Source organism: Quercus robur, chromosome 1 (assembly GCF_932294415.1).
Source record: "Quercus robur chromosome 1, dhQueRobu3.1, whole genome shotgun sequence".
NCBI lineage: Eukaryota > Viridiplantae > Streptophyta > Magnoliopsida > Fagales > Fagaceae > Quercus > Quercus robur.
Genome location: NC_065534.1, coordinates 463,423 through 478,835, shown reverse-complemented (window position 1 = coordinate 478,835; position 15,413 = coordinate 463,423). Strand labels below are relative to the sequence as shown.

At 42.1% G+C, this 15,413-nt stretch overlaps 1 protein-coding gene across 1 annotated transcript; it reads left to right on the top strand.

The window, feature by feature from the left end:
- Positions 1-598: 598 nt before the first annotated feature.
- LOC126692236 (uncharacterized) lies at positions 599-1,075 on the top strand. The gene has a single exon (XM_050387767.1). It carries the CDS (start codon positions 599-601, stop codon positions 1,073-1,075), a length of 477 nt encoding a protein of 158 aa, XP_050243724.1.
- Positions 1,076-15,413: the final 14,338 nt, after the last annotated feature.

Here is a 15,413-nt window from a genome sequence, read left to right as displayed (position 1 = left end):
TCCCTACAATTGGTGCCGTCTGTGGGGAGAACTTGTGTGATAGTGAAAACAATGGTTAATTATGGTAGGTTCAGGTCCATACCAAGCAGAATCCATGGCGTCCCAACGTGAAAATCCGTTCGCCAACCTTGAGCGTAGGAGAGATCAAGAAGGCAGCGTGCATACCACGCACACAAGCAAAAGTCACTCTCGAGTTAGGAGCCACATCTCTCAAGAGCAACATAATAAAGCCATGCAAAGGGAGATTGACAACTTAAAGAGAAAGCTACTTCATGCGCAACAAAAACGAACTCCTTCCAGTCCTGACATCTCCTCCAATGATGAAGAGGACGCTAGTTATAGGCAAAGGTCAAGAACTCCCCCAAGCGAGTCATTTTCCTATGATGAAGAGCACCACCACAAGCGCAGATACAAGAGCCCGCCTCGTAAGGGCCTGGGAAATGACGCTATGAGAAAGGTGCTAAATCAAATCTCCAAATCGCCTTTCACGCGTAGGATTGGGGGAGCAGAACTCCCTCGGCGGTTCACTCAGCCCACTTTCACCATGTACAATGGCAGGATAGACCCCATTGAGCATGTAAGCCACTTCAATTAGAGAATGGCTGTCCATTCCAGAGACGAAGCCCTGATGTGCAAGGTTTTCCCATCCAGTTTAGGACCTGTAGCGATGAGATGGTTCGACAATCTAAGGGCAGATTCCATAAGCTCCTTTAAGGAGCTCACCGAGGCGTTTGGTTCTCGATTCATCACTTGCAACAGAGTTCCTCGGCCCCTATCTTCCCTACTATCCTTAAGTATGCGAGAGGGAGAGACCCTGAAAATGTACTTGGATAGATACTGGGAGATGTACAATAAAATAGACGGTGACTTTGAAAACATAGCCATCAGTACATTCAAAGTCGGCCTCCTAACCGAGCACGGCTTAAGGAAGTCTTTGACGGGGAAGCCTGTCACCAGTGTGCGCCAGCTTATGGACAGGATCAACAAGTACAAGAAGGTTGAGGAAGACCAGCAGCAAGGGAAATGGAAGGATAAGGTTATCCCTCAAGAGATGAGGGATTTCAAGTCGGACTGATACAATAACAATCGGCCACGGAGAGATTTTGCTAGACAGTCAGGGTCCGCCAATACGCAGGCAGTTAATGCCGTGTTCCGAGAGCCAGTGCACTAGGTACTAGAAAAGATTAAGAACAAGTCATTCTTCAAATGGCCCAATAAGATGACAGGAAATCCCATAAAGTGCAACCAAAGCCTTTATTGCCACTACCACAAGGACCAGGGACACCACAGAGGACTGCCGAAATTTATGGAACCATTTAGACCAGCTGGTTCGAGAAGGAATTTTGAAGCAACTTTTGTATCATTCTAGCGGCCAAAGGACCCAGGGGGATTCAAAACCCCGGAGAGATGCTTTTTCAAGACCTCCTCTAGGAACAATCAATGTCATCTTTGCTGCCCCAGGGAGAATCGGCTCCTACCCTTTCAGAGTGCTGACCATGGCTCAGCTACACGCCGAGGGCACTAATTCAGGGCCAAAAAGGGCCAAAATAAATATCTCAACGGCATTGAGTTTCTCAGACGAGGACAAAATAGGAACCATCCAGCCACACGACGATGCTTTGGTGATAACCCTCAAAATAGGGGGTATGACGTGAAGAGGGTAATGGTAGATGATGGCAGCAGCGCAAAGATCATGTACCCCGACCTATATAGGGGCTGAATCTAAAACCCGAAAACCTAACAGCCTATGATTCTCCTCTGTTGACTTTTAATGGGAATGTTGTCATTCCGAGGGGCCAAATTAGATTACCCATGCAAGCTTGTCTGGGGATAGTAGAGGTTGACTTCATCGTTGTGAATGCATATTCCCCCTATACAGCCATTGTGGGCAAGCCTTGGCTCCATATCCTGGGAGCTGTCTCTTCTACTTTGCATCAAAAGGTGAAATATCCGTCGGACAACCAAGTTAGAGAGATCGTTGGAAATCAATCCATGGCTAGGCAGTGCCTGGTGGCCGCAATCTCGCGTCGGCTCGAAGCCAAGTCCTCGGCATCTGCTGAAAGGGGCTTATAGCAATTAAGAACTACGGAGCTGCCAGCCTGTGGATCAACCGACGAGCCAAAGTGTGAGAATTTGGAAAATTTTGTTATAGGCGATGATCCGGAGAAGTTCTTTCAAGTCGGGGCTCAGCTGCCTCCTCAAGAGAAGGATGAGCTGGTGGAATTTCTTAGAAGAAACACTAACGTGTTTGCATGGGACGCTTGTAAGGCCCCAGGGGTGGATCCAAACTTTATTTGCCATCATCTAAACGTTAACCCGTCCATCACTCCCAAAAAGCAACAGCCTTAGTGCCTATCTAAAGAGCATGCGAATGCGAACAAGGATGAGGTGATAAAGCTTAAACAAGCGGGGGCTATCAAAGATGTTTTCTACCTTGAATGGCTGGCCAGTACTGTAGTAGTGAAAAAGAAGAACTGGAAGTGGCGAGTGTGTGTAGACTTCACGGATCTAAATAAGGCTTGCCAAAAAGATCTATTCCCTATGCCCCGAATAGACCAATTGGTGGATGCAACGGTGGGCCATCCTCGAATGAGTTTCTTAGATGCCTTTCAAGGGTATCATCATATGCCACTTGCCCTAGACGATCAAGAAAAGACAGCTTTTGTCACTCCCACTGGGAACTATCACTACATGGTGATGCCCTTTGGATTAAAAAACGCAGGGTCTACCTATCAAAGGATGATGACAAGAATGTTCGAACCATAACTGGTAAAAATTATTGAAGTCTATATAGACAACATGGTAGTGAAGAGCAAGGTGGTGTCCGAGCACGTGGGAGACCTCTGAAACACTTTTGAAATTATGAGGAGACACCAGTTGTGCCTAAACGCTTCCAAGTGCTCATTTGGTATGGGATCAGGCAAGTTCTTGGGATACATGGTGACTCATAGGGGATAGGGATGGCAAAATGGGCCCGACCCGCGGGTACCTGGTCTGACTCGACCTTAATGGGGCGGGTTTTACCCAATCTGTGAAGCAAATGGGAAACCCGGCCCGGACCTGACCCGTATACATATATAATATTAAAAAAAAAAATTTAAAACCCCTTACCCTAGATATAAATATACTCAGTCTTAACTCTGTAACATGCCGCCTCTCCTTCTTCATCTCTCTCACTCACACACTGCTCTTCATCTCTTAGCTCTCTTACTCACATGGCCACAAGCAATCAAGCCTAACTCTCTGACTCTCTCATCGTTCTCCGTTTCGTCCTCGCCAATCTTGCATAGCCCTGAGCCTTCTCATCCTCCTCACCCATCTCGCACCGATTCCTTGCCAGTCAGCCACCCTTTCACGGCCTCGCTCTACCTCTTTCTCTATTTTTTTTTTTCTGGGTTCAGTTCGTCCATGTGAGTTTGTGTTTGTGTTTATGATCTCTATGATTGTGCTTATGTTAGGATTTGTGTTTTTGATTTTTGAAGGGGAAAATCATAAATTTGAAATTTGTGTTAGGTTTGTGATTTTGAAAGGAAAAATTATAAATATGAAAGTTGTGTTTGTGATTGTGTTTATGTTTGTGTATGGGATTTTGGGTCGAAAAATGATAAATCTGAGATTTGTGTGTTTGTAATTTATGTTTCTGATTTTGGGACGGGGGCTGCGGGGCCCGATGGGGCGGGTTTGAGGTGAAAAAAATAACCTGTTTATTAAACGGGCCAGGTTCGGGTTACGGAGACAGTCCCGTGAGTCGAGTTCGGGTATAGAAAAACCCGCCCCGAACCCGGAATGACTGCTGCCTTGAACCGGTTTATCTCCTGGTTAGCAAATAGATGCAGACCCTTCTTCCTGTTGATGAATAAATAGAAAGGATTTGAATGGACTGAGGAGTATGCTTTAACCTTCTAGCAGCTTAAGGAATATCTCCCTCATCCGCCTATCATGTCCAGCCCTGAGATGGATGAAATTCTATTTGCTTATATTGTTGTGGCCCCTCATACTGTGAGTTTGGTGTTCATATGAGTCAACAGTTGCATACAACGGCCAGTTTACTACATGAGCAGGTCACTACATGAGGCCAAGGTTCGCTACCTACCATTGGAGAAAGCCATCTTGGTAGTGGTGCATGGTATACAAAAGTTTCCCCACTACTTCTAAGCACATACAGTCGTAATCCTAACCCAACTTCCGCTCAGGGCCATACTTTGAAGTGCTGATTACACGAGGAGGATTGACAAATAGGACACAGTTCTAGGGGTTTTTGGCATTAAGAACATGCGTCGTACCTCTATCAAGGGTCAAGTCCTCGCGGACTTGGTGGCCGAGTTCGCTAAACCACCATTAGAAGAGGTAGCGGTGATGCAGAACATGGATGGAAAATCGGTTGGCACAATCTCCCTACAAGAACCTTTATGCTGGAAGGTATACGTTGATGGTGCGGCCAATCAAAGGGGCTCTGAAGTGGGGCAACGCCAGCAGCTATCAAGTACGAGGAAAAGATTCGAAGACGTAAGTCCATCGTCTTTACTCTTACACGATCTTTATCTTTATTTTCGTAGCTAACATTGTTCGTCCTCCTTTTTAGAAATGGGCGACGCCAAGAGGAGTGCTTTAATCAGGTCTAAGGTCACAAAGAAGAAAGAAATAGGTGACGTGGCTCCCCTTGGGGCGGGCCCAAGTAATCTGTTCGTCAAAAGGAAACCGCAACCCAAGGGGGACCGTCCAGCCAAGAAGGCCAAAGTATCCTTGGAGCCTGTCATAGGGCTTATGGCTGAGGCTACGAAGACGGCCACTCCAACCAAACATAGGGTCGGTAAGGGCCTCATGAAAGGGTCGTCAACGGATTAAGAGAAGCCGCCCGTCCTCCTTCGGGAGGATTCTAAACATGCCTTGGAGCAGATTTCCTCCATTATGTCGTCGGAGGACTATAAGGACCTGGGGAATCATTTGACGGAGGCCATAGGGGAGATGGGCCTTTTTGCAAGCACTCAGGTAACCCTACCCGTCTCCTTTACCCCCGTTCATTACTTTTGCTTTTAGTCTAACTCCCTCATTTCATCATTCATTTTTTTTTTCTTTTTAGGCAATGGTTAAGATGAAAGGGCTGATGGGGTGATGTCTTAGCCATGAGACGGCCTTGGAACGTGTACGGGCAAAAGCAGAGCAGACGGAGGACGAGTTGAACCAATTGCGAAATTGGAAACCCAATATGGAGAAAAAGCTTGAACTTTCAGAGAAGGCGAGAAAAAGCCTTGAGCAGGTGACGGAGGAGGCGAAGAGGGCCCTTGAAGGTAAGGACAAAGAGATACAGGACCTGAAGGATGAGGTCCATCGGGCTAAGGATATCGCAGTACGTGAGTACCGTGACTCCGACGCCCTGATTTTTGAGCTAGGAGACTCCTTCCTTCAGGGCTTCAACGATGCCATCCGTCAAGTCAAGAAGGCTTACCCCGACTTGGACGTTTCGAAAATCAAGGTTGAGGACCCAGCTCAGACCTCTGTCATGCCTGCTGCTTTAGAGGATACTGACGACCTCTTTGCTGATGACGATGTTATTGGTGACGGGGAGTCAGCACAAGCCAAAAATGCACAAGTACAGCCCGATGTGGAGACGGCCCCTTAGTCCGTCGTCATTGAGGCCCAAGTTCAACAGTTGCCATAGATAGTTTTTTTTTTTTTTTTTTTTTTTTTTTTTTTTTTTTTTTTAATGTATTTGGAGAACAATTTTCGTCCGTTGTGGATGATATGTAAACATTTCCCTTTAAGGGCTTAACATTATTCAGTTTTGTTGTTTTTGTCGAATGCATCCGTTCACTTCGTTTTACTTGCTGAGTGTTTTAATTTTTGGATTTTTAATTTTGCACTTGTATTCTATTATTGTGGACCTTTTTTGCATCTGTCCCCTTATTGGGTTTCATTCTCTTTTGATCCGTCATGTTTGTGGATGTTTACCCGTCCACTTGATTAGAAAATTTTTTTGATGATCCGTCATGCTCGTGGGTGTGTAGATTTATCCGTCCATTTTTTATATGATTATAGTTTTCCTCATCTAAATATTCTCCGTCTACTTTGCGGATTTGGGCACCCGTTTGTCCATGTCAGATTTTTAATTTTCATCCTCTGTTGACGACTCGTCCACTTTGTGGAATTGTTTTATGCCCGTCCATTTTGGACTTCAAATTCTCATCTTCTCGGGATGATCAGTCCACTTTGTGGACTTGTTCTAGTTCGTCCATTTCGGACTTCAAATTTTCATCCTCTTGGGATGATCCGTCCATTTTGAGGACTTGTTCTGAGTCTGTCCATTTCGGGCTTCAAATTTTCATCCTCTTGGGATGATCCGTCCACTTTGTGGAACTGTTTTGTATCCATCCATTTTGGACTTCAAGTTCTCATCCTCTTGGGATGATCCATCCACTTTGTGGACTCTTTGAAACCTATCTTATAACAAAAAATCCATTTGGAAAATCAAAGCTGTATCTGAATATTCTTCTTAAAAGAAAATGCGTTTATAGAGAAAAGTACCTGCCCCCTTGGGCTTAAAAATGTACAAAAAGATTGTAGCAAAAATAGTTAAAGAAAAACTAGTAATTGTAGCTAAAGTTTAAATAAACTGGGGAATTGGGATCGTTGCTGTTCTCCATATTACTTCTACTGGTAGTACTTTCGCAGGTGCTCGGTGTTCCACGGATATGGCAGCTTCTGTCCTTCTAACGTCTCCAGGTGGTAAGTGCCTTTCCTCTGCCACAACGTAACTCGGTAAGGTCCTTCCCAATTAGGGCCGAGCTTCCCTTGGGTAGGGTCTCTAGCGGTGTCCTTGACCTTCCTGAGTATGAGATCTCCAACTTGGAAGTCTCTATGTCGGACCCGAGAGTTGTAGTGTTTGGCCATGCGGTCCTGGTATCTAGCGAGCCTTTGTTCTGCCGCCGTCCTGATCTCATCTACTAGGTCAAGCTGTAGCCGCATTGCCTCGTCATTCTTGTTCTCGTCATGGTTGTGCACCCTGTAGCTCGTGAGCCCAACTTCGGCCGAGATGACCACTTCGCTCCCGTATGTTAGTCAAAACGGTGTCTCTCCTGTTGGTGTCCTTGCCGTTGTCCTGTATGCCAAAAGAATGCTGGGCAATTCTTCAAGCCATATACCCTTTGCCCCCTCGAGCCGAGTCTTGATAATCTTAAGCAAGGATCGATTCGTGACTTCGACCTGGCCATTAGCTTGAGGATGGGCAGGGGAGGAGTAGTGGTTCTTTATTCCTAACTACGAGCAAAAATCCCGGAAGTAGTCATTGTCGAACTGTCTCCCGTTATCCGAGACAAGGACTCTAGGAATACCAAACCTACATATGATGCACCTCCAGAAAAAACTTCGTATGTTCTTCTCCGTAATGGTGGCCAAAGCTTCAGCTTCTACCCACTTTGTAAAGTAGTCAATGCCCACTACCAGGAACTTCAACTATCGTACTGCTGTAGGGAAAGGTCCCATAATATATAGTCCCTACTGAGCGAACGGCCATGGGGCCGTCATCGGGGTCAGTTCTTCGGTTGGTTGTCTAATAATATTGCTGAATCTTTGGCATTTGTCACAGGTTTTAACATAAGCCTCAGTATCCTTTTGCATGGTTGGCCAGTAATACACAGCTCGCACAAGCTTGTGTACCAACGACCTTGACCCCGAATGGTTTCCACAGATTCCCTCGTGTACCTCCTTCATGACGTAGTCTACTTCTTCCGTACCCAAGCATCTCAGATATGGACGGGAGAAGCCTCTTTTGTATAGGACGTCTTCTATCAAGATGAACCTCACCGCCTGGACCTTCAGCTTTCTTGCTACCTCCTTCCCGTCTGGTAAGACCTCGTTTTTTAAATATGAAACTATCGGTGTGGTCCAGTTACTTTCGGAGCCTATCTCCTGCATGTTGCCAGAATCTATTAGTGGAGAAAGCTGAACAAAAGAGAGTACATTACCAGGGATTATCATATGCTCTGCTGAAGCGGTTTTGGCTAGACGGTCGGCGTGTTCATTTTCTCCTCTGGGGATTTGGATGATTTTGGCCTCTAGGTATTCTACTCTTGCCCTTACTTGATCAAGGTATCTCTTCATCCTTTCGCCCTTGCATTCATACTCTCCATTCACTTGATTAGCTACGACTTGAGAGTCGCAGTAAATGACTACACTCGCGGCTCCTGCTGCTTTGGCGAGGTCGAGGCCTGCTACTAATACTTTATACTCTGCTTCATTGTTAGTGGTGGGGAAGTCGAGATGGACCATACACTCAACCCTGTCTCCTTCGGGTGACAGCAGTACAATGCCAACCCCCCCCCCCGGCTCGTCTATTAGATGATCCGTCAGTATATATGCTCCAATGAGGGAACTCTTCTGCCCCCTTGTCTTCGTCATGAGTGAATTCTGCTATGAAGTCGGCGACGATCTGTCCTTTGATGGTGGTTCGTGGGTGGTACTTGATATCAAACTCGCTTAGCTTTATAGCCCATAACACCAGTCAACCCGCAGCTTCAGGATTGCTCATCGCCCGTCGCAAGGGTTTGTCGGTCATGTCGTTCACCTTATGGGCTTGAAAGTATGGCTTGAGCTTGCGAGCCGCCATAACTAATGCAAAGGCAAGTTTCTCCATAGGTGGGTATCTTTCTTCGGCACCGCGAAGCACTCGACTGGCGTAGTATACGAGCTTCTACACCCTATCCTCTTCTCTGATCAAGGCGGCGCTGACTGCAGCAAGGGAGACGGCCAGGTAGAGGAAAAGCTCTTCACCTGGTTGCAAGGGACTCAGCAGCGGTGGGGAAGATAGATAGGCTTTCAACTCCTCGAATGCTCACTGACACTCGGCAGTCCACTCAAAAGACTTCTTCAATGTGCGAAAGAAGGGTAAGCACTTGTCTGTGGCTCTTGACACGAATCTATTCAATGACGCTATTTTGCCATTGAGGTTTTGTACCTCCTTCACATTTCTTCGGGGAGCCATCTCCATTATGGCTCGGATCTTGTCCGGGTTGGCCTCAATCCCCCTTTGAGATACCATGAATCCTAGGAATTTTCCACCATCACCCCGAAGGTGCACTTTCCCGGATTGAGCTTCATGTTGTAAGAGCGAAGTGTGTTGAATGTTTCTCTGAGGTCTTCAGAGTGATCTTCCTCCCTTCGGCTCTTTACTAGCATGTCATTGACATAGACTTGGATATTTCTTCCGATTTGCTGCGCGAACATCTTGTTCATTAGCCTTTCGTACGTTGCGCCCGCGTTCTTCAGGCCGAAAGGCATTACTTTGTAGCAGAAGAGGCCTTGACTGTTCACGAACGAAGTTTTCTCCTGATCAGCTTCATGCATTCGGATTTGGTTGTAACCTGAGAAAGCGTCCTAGAATTATTCTCACAACTCTAGAGTGCTAGAGAGGGTAAATTACGCATACCTCGATTTGTGAGAGTATTGGGGCTTTTATAGTAGTAGAAGGTCGGCTCCTCCTCCTTGGTGTAGAAGTCTTTTCCTTATAGAACTCTATTTGAATATTTCCAAACGTGGAGAGCAAGGTCTTTCCTTGTAGAGGAGATCTTCCTTTGGTGTGTGTATCTTCTAGAATCCCCTTTGTGCTAGGATTTCGATTTTGGGATTCTAGGGTGATTCAGGCGTAAGCAGCAAAGACTCTATATCCAGGGCCTTTACTATATCTACTAGCGATGGGCTTTAGCGAGCGTTGGGCCAGCTCCCTGTTGGCCCATGGAACTGGATCCGTCAAGCCCATCACAACAGGCCCGTCCAGCCATATTTTATCCTCTTCAGCCGTCATTTACCAAGTTGAAATTGCCACCACCAACCTCAATATCGACATTAATCATCAGCACATCCAGCAGAGTGATTTCCGGCTTTGCAACTAAGAATGGAGGAGCCATGTTCTTCATTGGGATTCCCGGAGTAATTCTTAATTAGTTACTCCCAAAACATGGTTAATGGTGCTCCCTCTTCTCACATTTATGGTGAGATTCACTTATTAAATTTATAGTGGGGTTTATCATGAATATAAAAGAACAGAGCATTATTTCACCATACTCCAGGAGTACCTGAGTATTTTCCAAATATTAGTACCCCATGACATCAACATTGAAAATAGTTTGAAAGCAATATAATATGAACAAGGAATTAAAAAAACGAAACTAGCATCACATCTTTAGGGGCAGCTTTTCCATATGTATTAGGCACTAGTGTGCGGAGGCAATGCATTATTTCTAATCTGTCACTTGTGCAAAATCCACAGTAAAACTTTAGATGAACTATGATCTAATATTTTCATAAAGAAAAAAGCAGTCCTAGATGTCAATATATAATGCTTTTGGTGAGACTAATTGTAGTCATAATTTTCTACTTTCTTTCAATTCACTTTAACAACATTAAAAAGAAAAGAAAAACTTTTTATATCTATAAAACAAAACAAATATAAGAAAGATACTTATTGCTCACAAAAGATGAATCTAATTAATCAGAGGTTAAGCAGAAATTGTCCTCCTACACAACTAAAGCCTTAAAGGCATACAAATTGATCCATAATTGGATAAAACAATAGAAGACAACATAAATGAACTAACTAAAAACACAATTAGTTTCTGATAAATAAAAAAATCAACAACTAAGGCAACCTATAGCGACACATTTGACACAAATTACTCGTCCCTAACCACAGAACAATGCAGTCTTAATGATAGATATGAGAGCATGGCATACGCCTAGCTCCTGAGCCAATAGAAAACTCATCCAAACACACTGCACATTCCTCACCACCTCCAATCACATTATTGATTCTTCACTCGCTGGCCTCACTGCCTCTTCATCACCCTCCTCCTCCTCTTCATCATCATCATATTCTTCTTCTTCCATGTCATAATCACCATCATCATAATCTTCATCATCCATGTAATCCAACCAATCGACATCACCATATTCTTGTTCTTGTTTTTGATCTTGTTCTTGCTCTTCCCCGTCAGCACTGTCTGACATGGTTTCAATGAGTGTTATTGTTGTCTCCGTCTCTGCCTCTGTCATGGTGTGTGACTCTTCTGTAGTAATGTGAAACACGAAGTCAGAGAGCCTTGAAGATAAGGATACAAGAGCTTCAAAAGCAACCTCTTCTCCCTGTGTTAGACCAATGAACGACATGTAAACTAGCAAATCTGGTGGTGGTAGCGATTGTTGCACCCATGCATTAACGTTCTTGCTATCAGCTTCTGCTTCTGTAATACTACCAGACATGTTGAAGAATAATAATAAAGAGAAACTGATCAACTTAAAGAATGAGAAAACTAGAAAAGTGAAACTGTGAAATCACAACAACGACGAAGTTTTAGACTTGGGAGTGTGATTGTGAGAGGAAGTGTGGTTTTGGCGAGCGATATATATACCGAGAGGGATGAGAAATTGCTGCAGGGTTTTCCCTTAATTTCCGACTTCAACATGGTAAAACAAGTTCTATCCTGGTTGAATTACAGTCTGGTTGCAATCTTAAATTAATAAAAAAACAACAACATCCTACATTTAAGCCCATCATAAATTAATAAAAAAGAGAAAAACATCGACGAAAAAGAGTAGTGATAGACCAAAGACTGCAACCAAAAAATTTGCATCCACATTACAAGAAAACAAAATTACATTTTACTTAAAGAAAAAGGACCCATGTTGATTGTTGAATGAAGAATGGTCAATCAAAGTATTCGAACGTAAAAGACTAACCTCTAAAGTTAAAGCAGATTGGAAGATTTTGGTAAGCATCAATATCATTTAAAAAGACGACTTTCAAGGCAGCTTTGTTGACTTCAGCCAAAAACTATTGCCAGTCTAAAATCAAAAGTTGCTTTTTGATCTGTACGGTCGCCCACCTTACAAATCTCATCATTTATTGAGGAAAAAAAAAATTTCATCTATAATTGGCTTCTATTTCTTTTTAAGTTAATGAATGGCTTAAGATATTGGTTTAATGAATATTTCTAGAAAAGAGTAATTAACTTATTTAACAAATTTTTATATTTACTATGAAATTGGTATTAAAATTTTCTTAAAAATGCCCAATAACAAATGACTTAGAGGCATTCATTAATATGACTTTTTTTTGAAAATATTTATATTTGGCATTTTATAGTGGACATTAGTGTACCTTTTCATTTGTTAAGGTTGCATTAATTATATTCTAAAATACCCTTTTTCTTTTGCAGGATGAAGAAAAATGAGTGACACTCCACTTGTCTAATAAAAGCATAGAAAAGTGATTATTATAGTAGGACCACAACAAGTTGTAAAATTACAATCTAGCTACAATCTTACTTAATAAAATAAATATTATTACATATTTTGAAAATCTAACCGTTAAATTACATGTTTTTTACGCTCTTAATAAACATGTCAAATTTTATGTCGATTAGATATTGTTAGGTCCTAAGGATTAGAAACTAATGTATTAGAACTCTAATTTGTGTTGTTGGCAAACCATGATCAAAACAGGTTTTAGCCTTGTTTAAATTTGCTCAAAGTATATGCGTTTTATATAAAGTTGGAATCGAGTTACTGCGGAATTTACTGTGCAATTCTGTTTGGCTCGATTGATCAAAAATTAGGCTCGATCGATAGAAACACGGGCAGAATGTTTTTTTGCAGAATTTTCCAACTCAGCCCTAAGCCCATATGACGTGTAAGGTTTTATGTTTTGTCTTAAGTATAAAAGGGAAAACCCTAGCCACATTTTTGGTTGTCCATTATGCTATGTGTGTGAATATTTTGTGAGATCAAGAGGTGATTGCCTTCACACATACTTAGGGTTTCCAAGATTCAAGACTATGTCGAGAACTTGGTAATTGTTTCAGTTGCTACATTAAAGAGTTTAAAGAAACACAAGCGGGTGTGCTTGTAGTTGCTGAAGAATCCAAGAAAGAAGGAGTCCATGGTCTCAAAGCTTGCACGTGGTCATGTCAATAAGTTTCTACTGGTGGGTAGCAATAGGATGTTAGTGGTCTAAGTCCTATTGTAAAACTTCGATTCTTTAATAGTGGATTCAGGTTTACCTTGAGGATAGCTAGGTTAAATCCTCTCCAGGTTTTCACCTGTTTGGTTTCCTGGGTCATCATATCTTTGTGTTCTTTATATTCCGCACTTTACATTGATATGATTATATGATTGTGAGTTAACCTAGATCTGAAATTTGGACTAATTAATCACTTGACTAATTAACTAGGTTAATCCAATTGTGTTTTAAGGGGTCTAAAAACGTACAAGTGGTATCAGAGCAGGTTGCTTTTTTTGTTGAAGATCTTTTGATCTCTAAGCTGATCCTTGACCCCTGTTGTCATGGAACATGGGCACTCTCTTGTCATTCCACCTCACTTTGATGGGAATGATTATGCTTATTGGAAAGTAATGATGAAAGCCTTCCTGAAATCAATTGATGAGAGAGTCTGAAACTCCGTTGAATATGGATGGGAGAAGCCCACTACTCCTGTTAGTGTGTGGAAAACTTCTCAAAAAGAAGCAATTGTGTTCAATAGCAAAGCTATGAATGCTATCTTTAACGCTGTTTCAATGGAGGAATTTAAGAGAATCTCTAATGTTGAGGTTGCTCATACTACTTGGAATATCCTCCAAACTATGCATGAAAGCACAAAGGCTGTTAAAATTAATAAGTTGCGGCAATTAACTTCTAAATTTGAAAGCATTAGGATGTCGATGATGAATCTTTTGATGAATTCTATGCTAAACTCAATGATATTGTTAATTCTTCTTACAACTTGGGTGAAATCTATGATCAACCTAAAATTGTTAGGAAGATTCTTAGATCTTTAACTGAAGATTTTAGACCCAAAGTGAATGCCATCACTGAGAGTAAGGATGTGGACTCCATCCCTATTGATGAACTTATAGGATCTCTTCAGTCCTATGAGTTGGACCTACCTAAGACTAGCAAATCAAAATCAATGGCTCTTAAGTCTGTTAATGATGTTGAGGCGAGTGGATTTGATAATAATCTCTCTGCTATTGAAATTGCCTATTTTGCCAAAAACTTTAGAAATTTTCTTAGGAACAATAACAGAAGGGCAAGAGGTAATAACACTGCTGAACCTAGAAATTTTAGAAGAAATGATCCCACTAAGGTTAATAACATTGAAAAACCTAAAAAAAAAGTAGGTCAACCTTCTAATAATTCTATAGGTCCTCAAGGTTTTGGATGTCAAGGGTATGGTCATATGAAATCTAAATGTCGTACATACTTGAGGCCTAAGGGTAAGGCTATGGCTGTAACCATTAGTGATGATGAAGTTTCTGATGGTGAGTCTGGTTGTGACGAGAATGGAAACTTCATTGCTTTCACTGCTATTGCTAAAGTCAATGAAAGCTTGTCTGTTGAAGAGAACCCTTCTGATGGGGAACTCTCTAAGGATGCAAATCTTCAAGAAGCCTATAATAAATTTTGCAAAGTTGCTGCAAAAGATGCTATGAATGTTGAATTAGGCTTAAAGAAAATTGCATCTCTTGAGCTTGATAAGAAAAATTTGCTTGTGAATTTATTTGATGCTATTGAACTTTTGAATAATGCAAAGACTAAGAATATGCTTTTACTTGAAAAAGTTAAGAAATTGGAACATGAACTATCTGTTGCTAGAGAACAAATTGATAGGTCTGCAAGCTCTAAATTTGATCACATGCTAAGTGTTCAAAAGTCTCCCTCTGACAAAACTGGCTTAGGTTTTGTAGAAAGCATCTCTGTGTTAGCACCACATTCCACAAACTTTGTTCCTTCTTCTTCTTCCAAACCCCCTGTGAGTGAGATTGTCAAACCTTTTGTGAGTGAGACTAAATTTGTAGAAATTACACCACCTAGAAAGATTAGGGTTGATCTGAAAGAGCCTAAACCTAAGGAGTTTACACTTACTAAGGACAAATTGCATGGTAAGCCTGTTTGGGTTTGTCATTTTTGTGGGAATTCTGGGCACATTCGTCCAAATTATTACAAGCTGCAAGCTGCTAAGAGAACAAACAAACTAAAAGTGTCTATGCCTCAAGCACAAGATCCTATGGTACTTATTGGTGAATTGGTAAAGGTTTTAAACCTTTATTCCAATCCTGGAGTTGATAATCATTCTCATGTGAATAAGAACTCCAATGCTCGAGGTGCATCTAAAAAGTTTAGGATGTAAAAGGCTCAATTTTAGTGAGTCTGACAGTTTTTAGACCCCTTAAACAATTGATTTAACCTAGGTAATTAGCCAAGTTATTACTTAGTTCAATTAAATAAGTCTAGGTTATCACAATAATAAAGACCAAATCATGCAAAGCAGCGGAAAATAAATAACACAAGATATGATCACCCAGGAAACCAAATCGGTAAAAACCTGGGGAAGATTTGACCTAGCTATCCTCAAGGTAAACTTGAA

What these genes read in the sequence shown, in the direction of transcription:
- LOC126692236 (XM_050387767.1), top strand. Translation starts at nt 599, where the DNA reads ATGGCTGTCCATTCCAGAGACGAAGCCCTGATGTGCAAGGTTTTCCCA.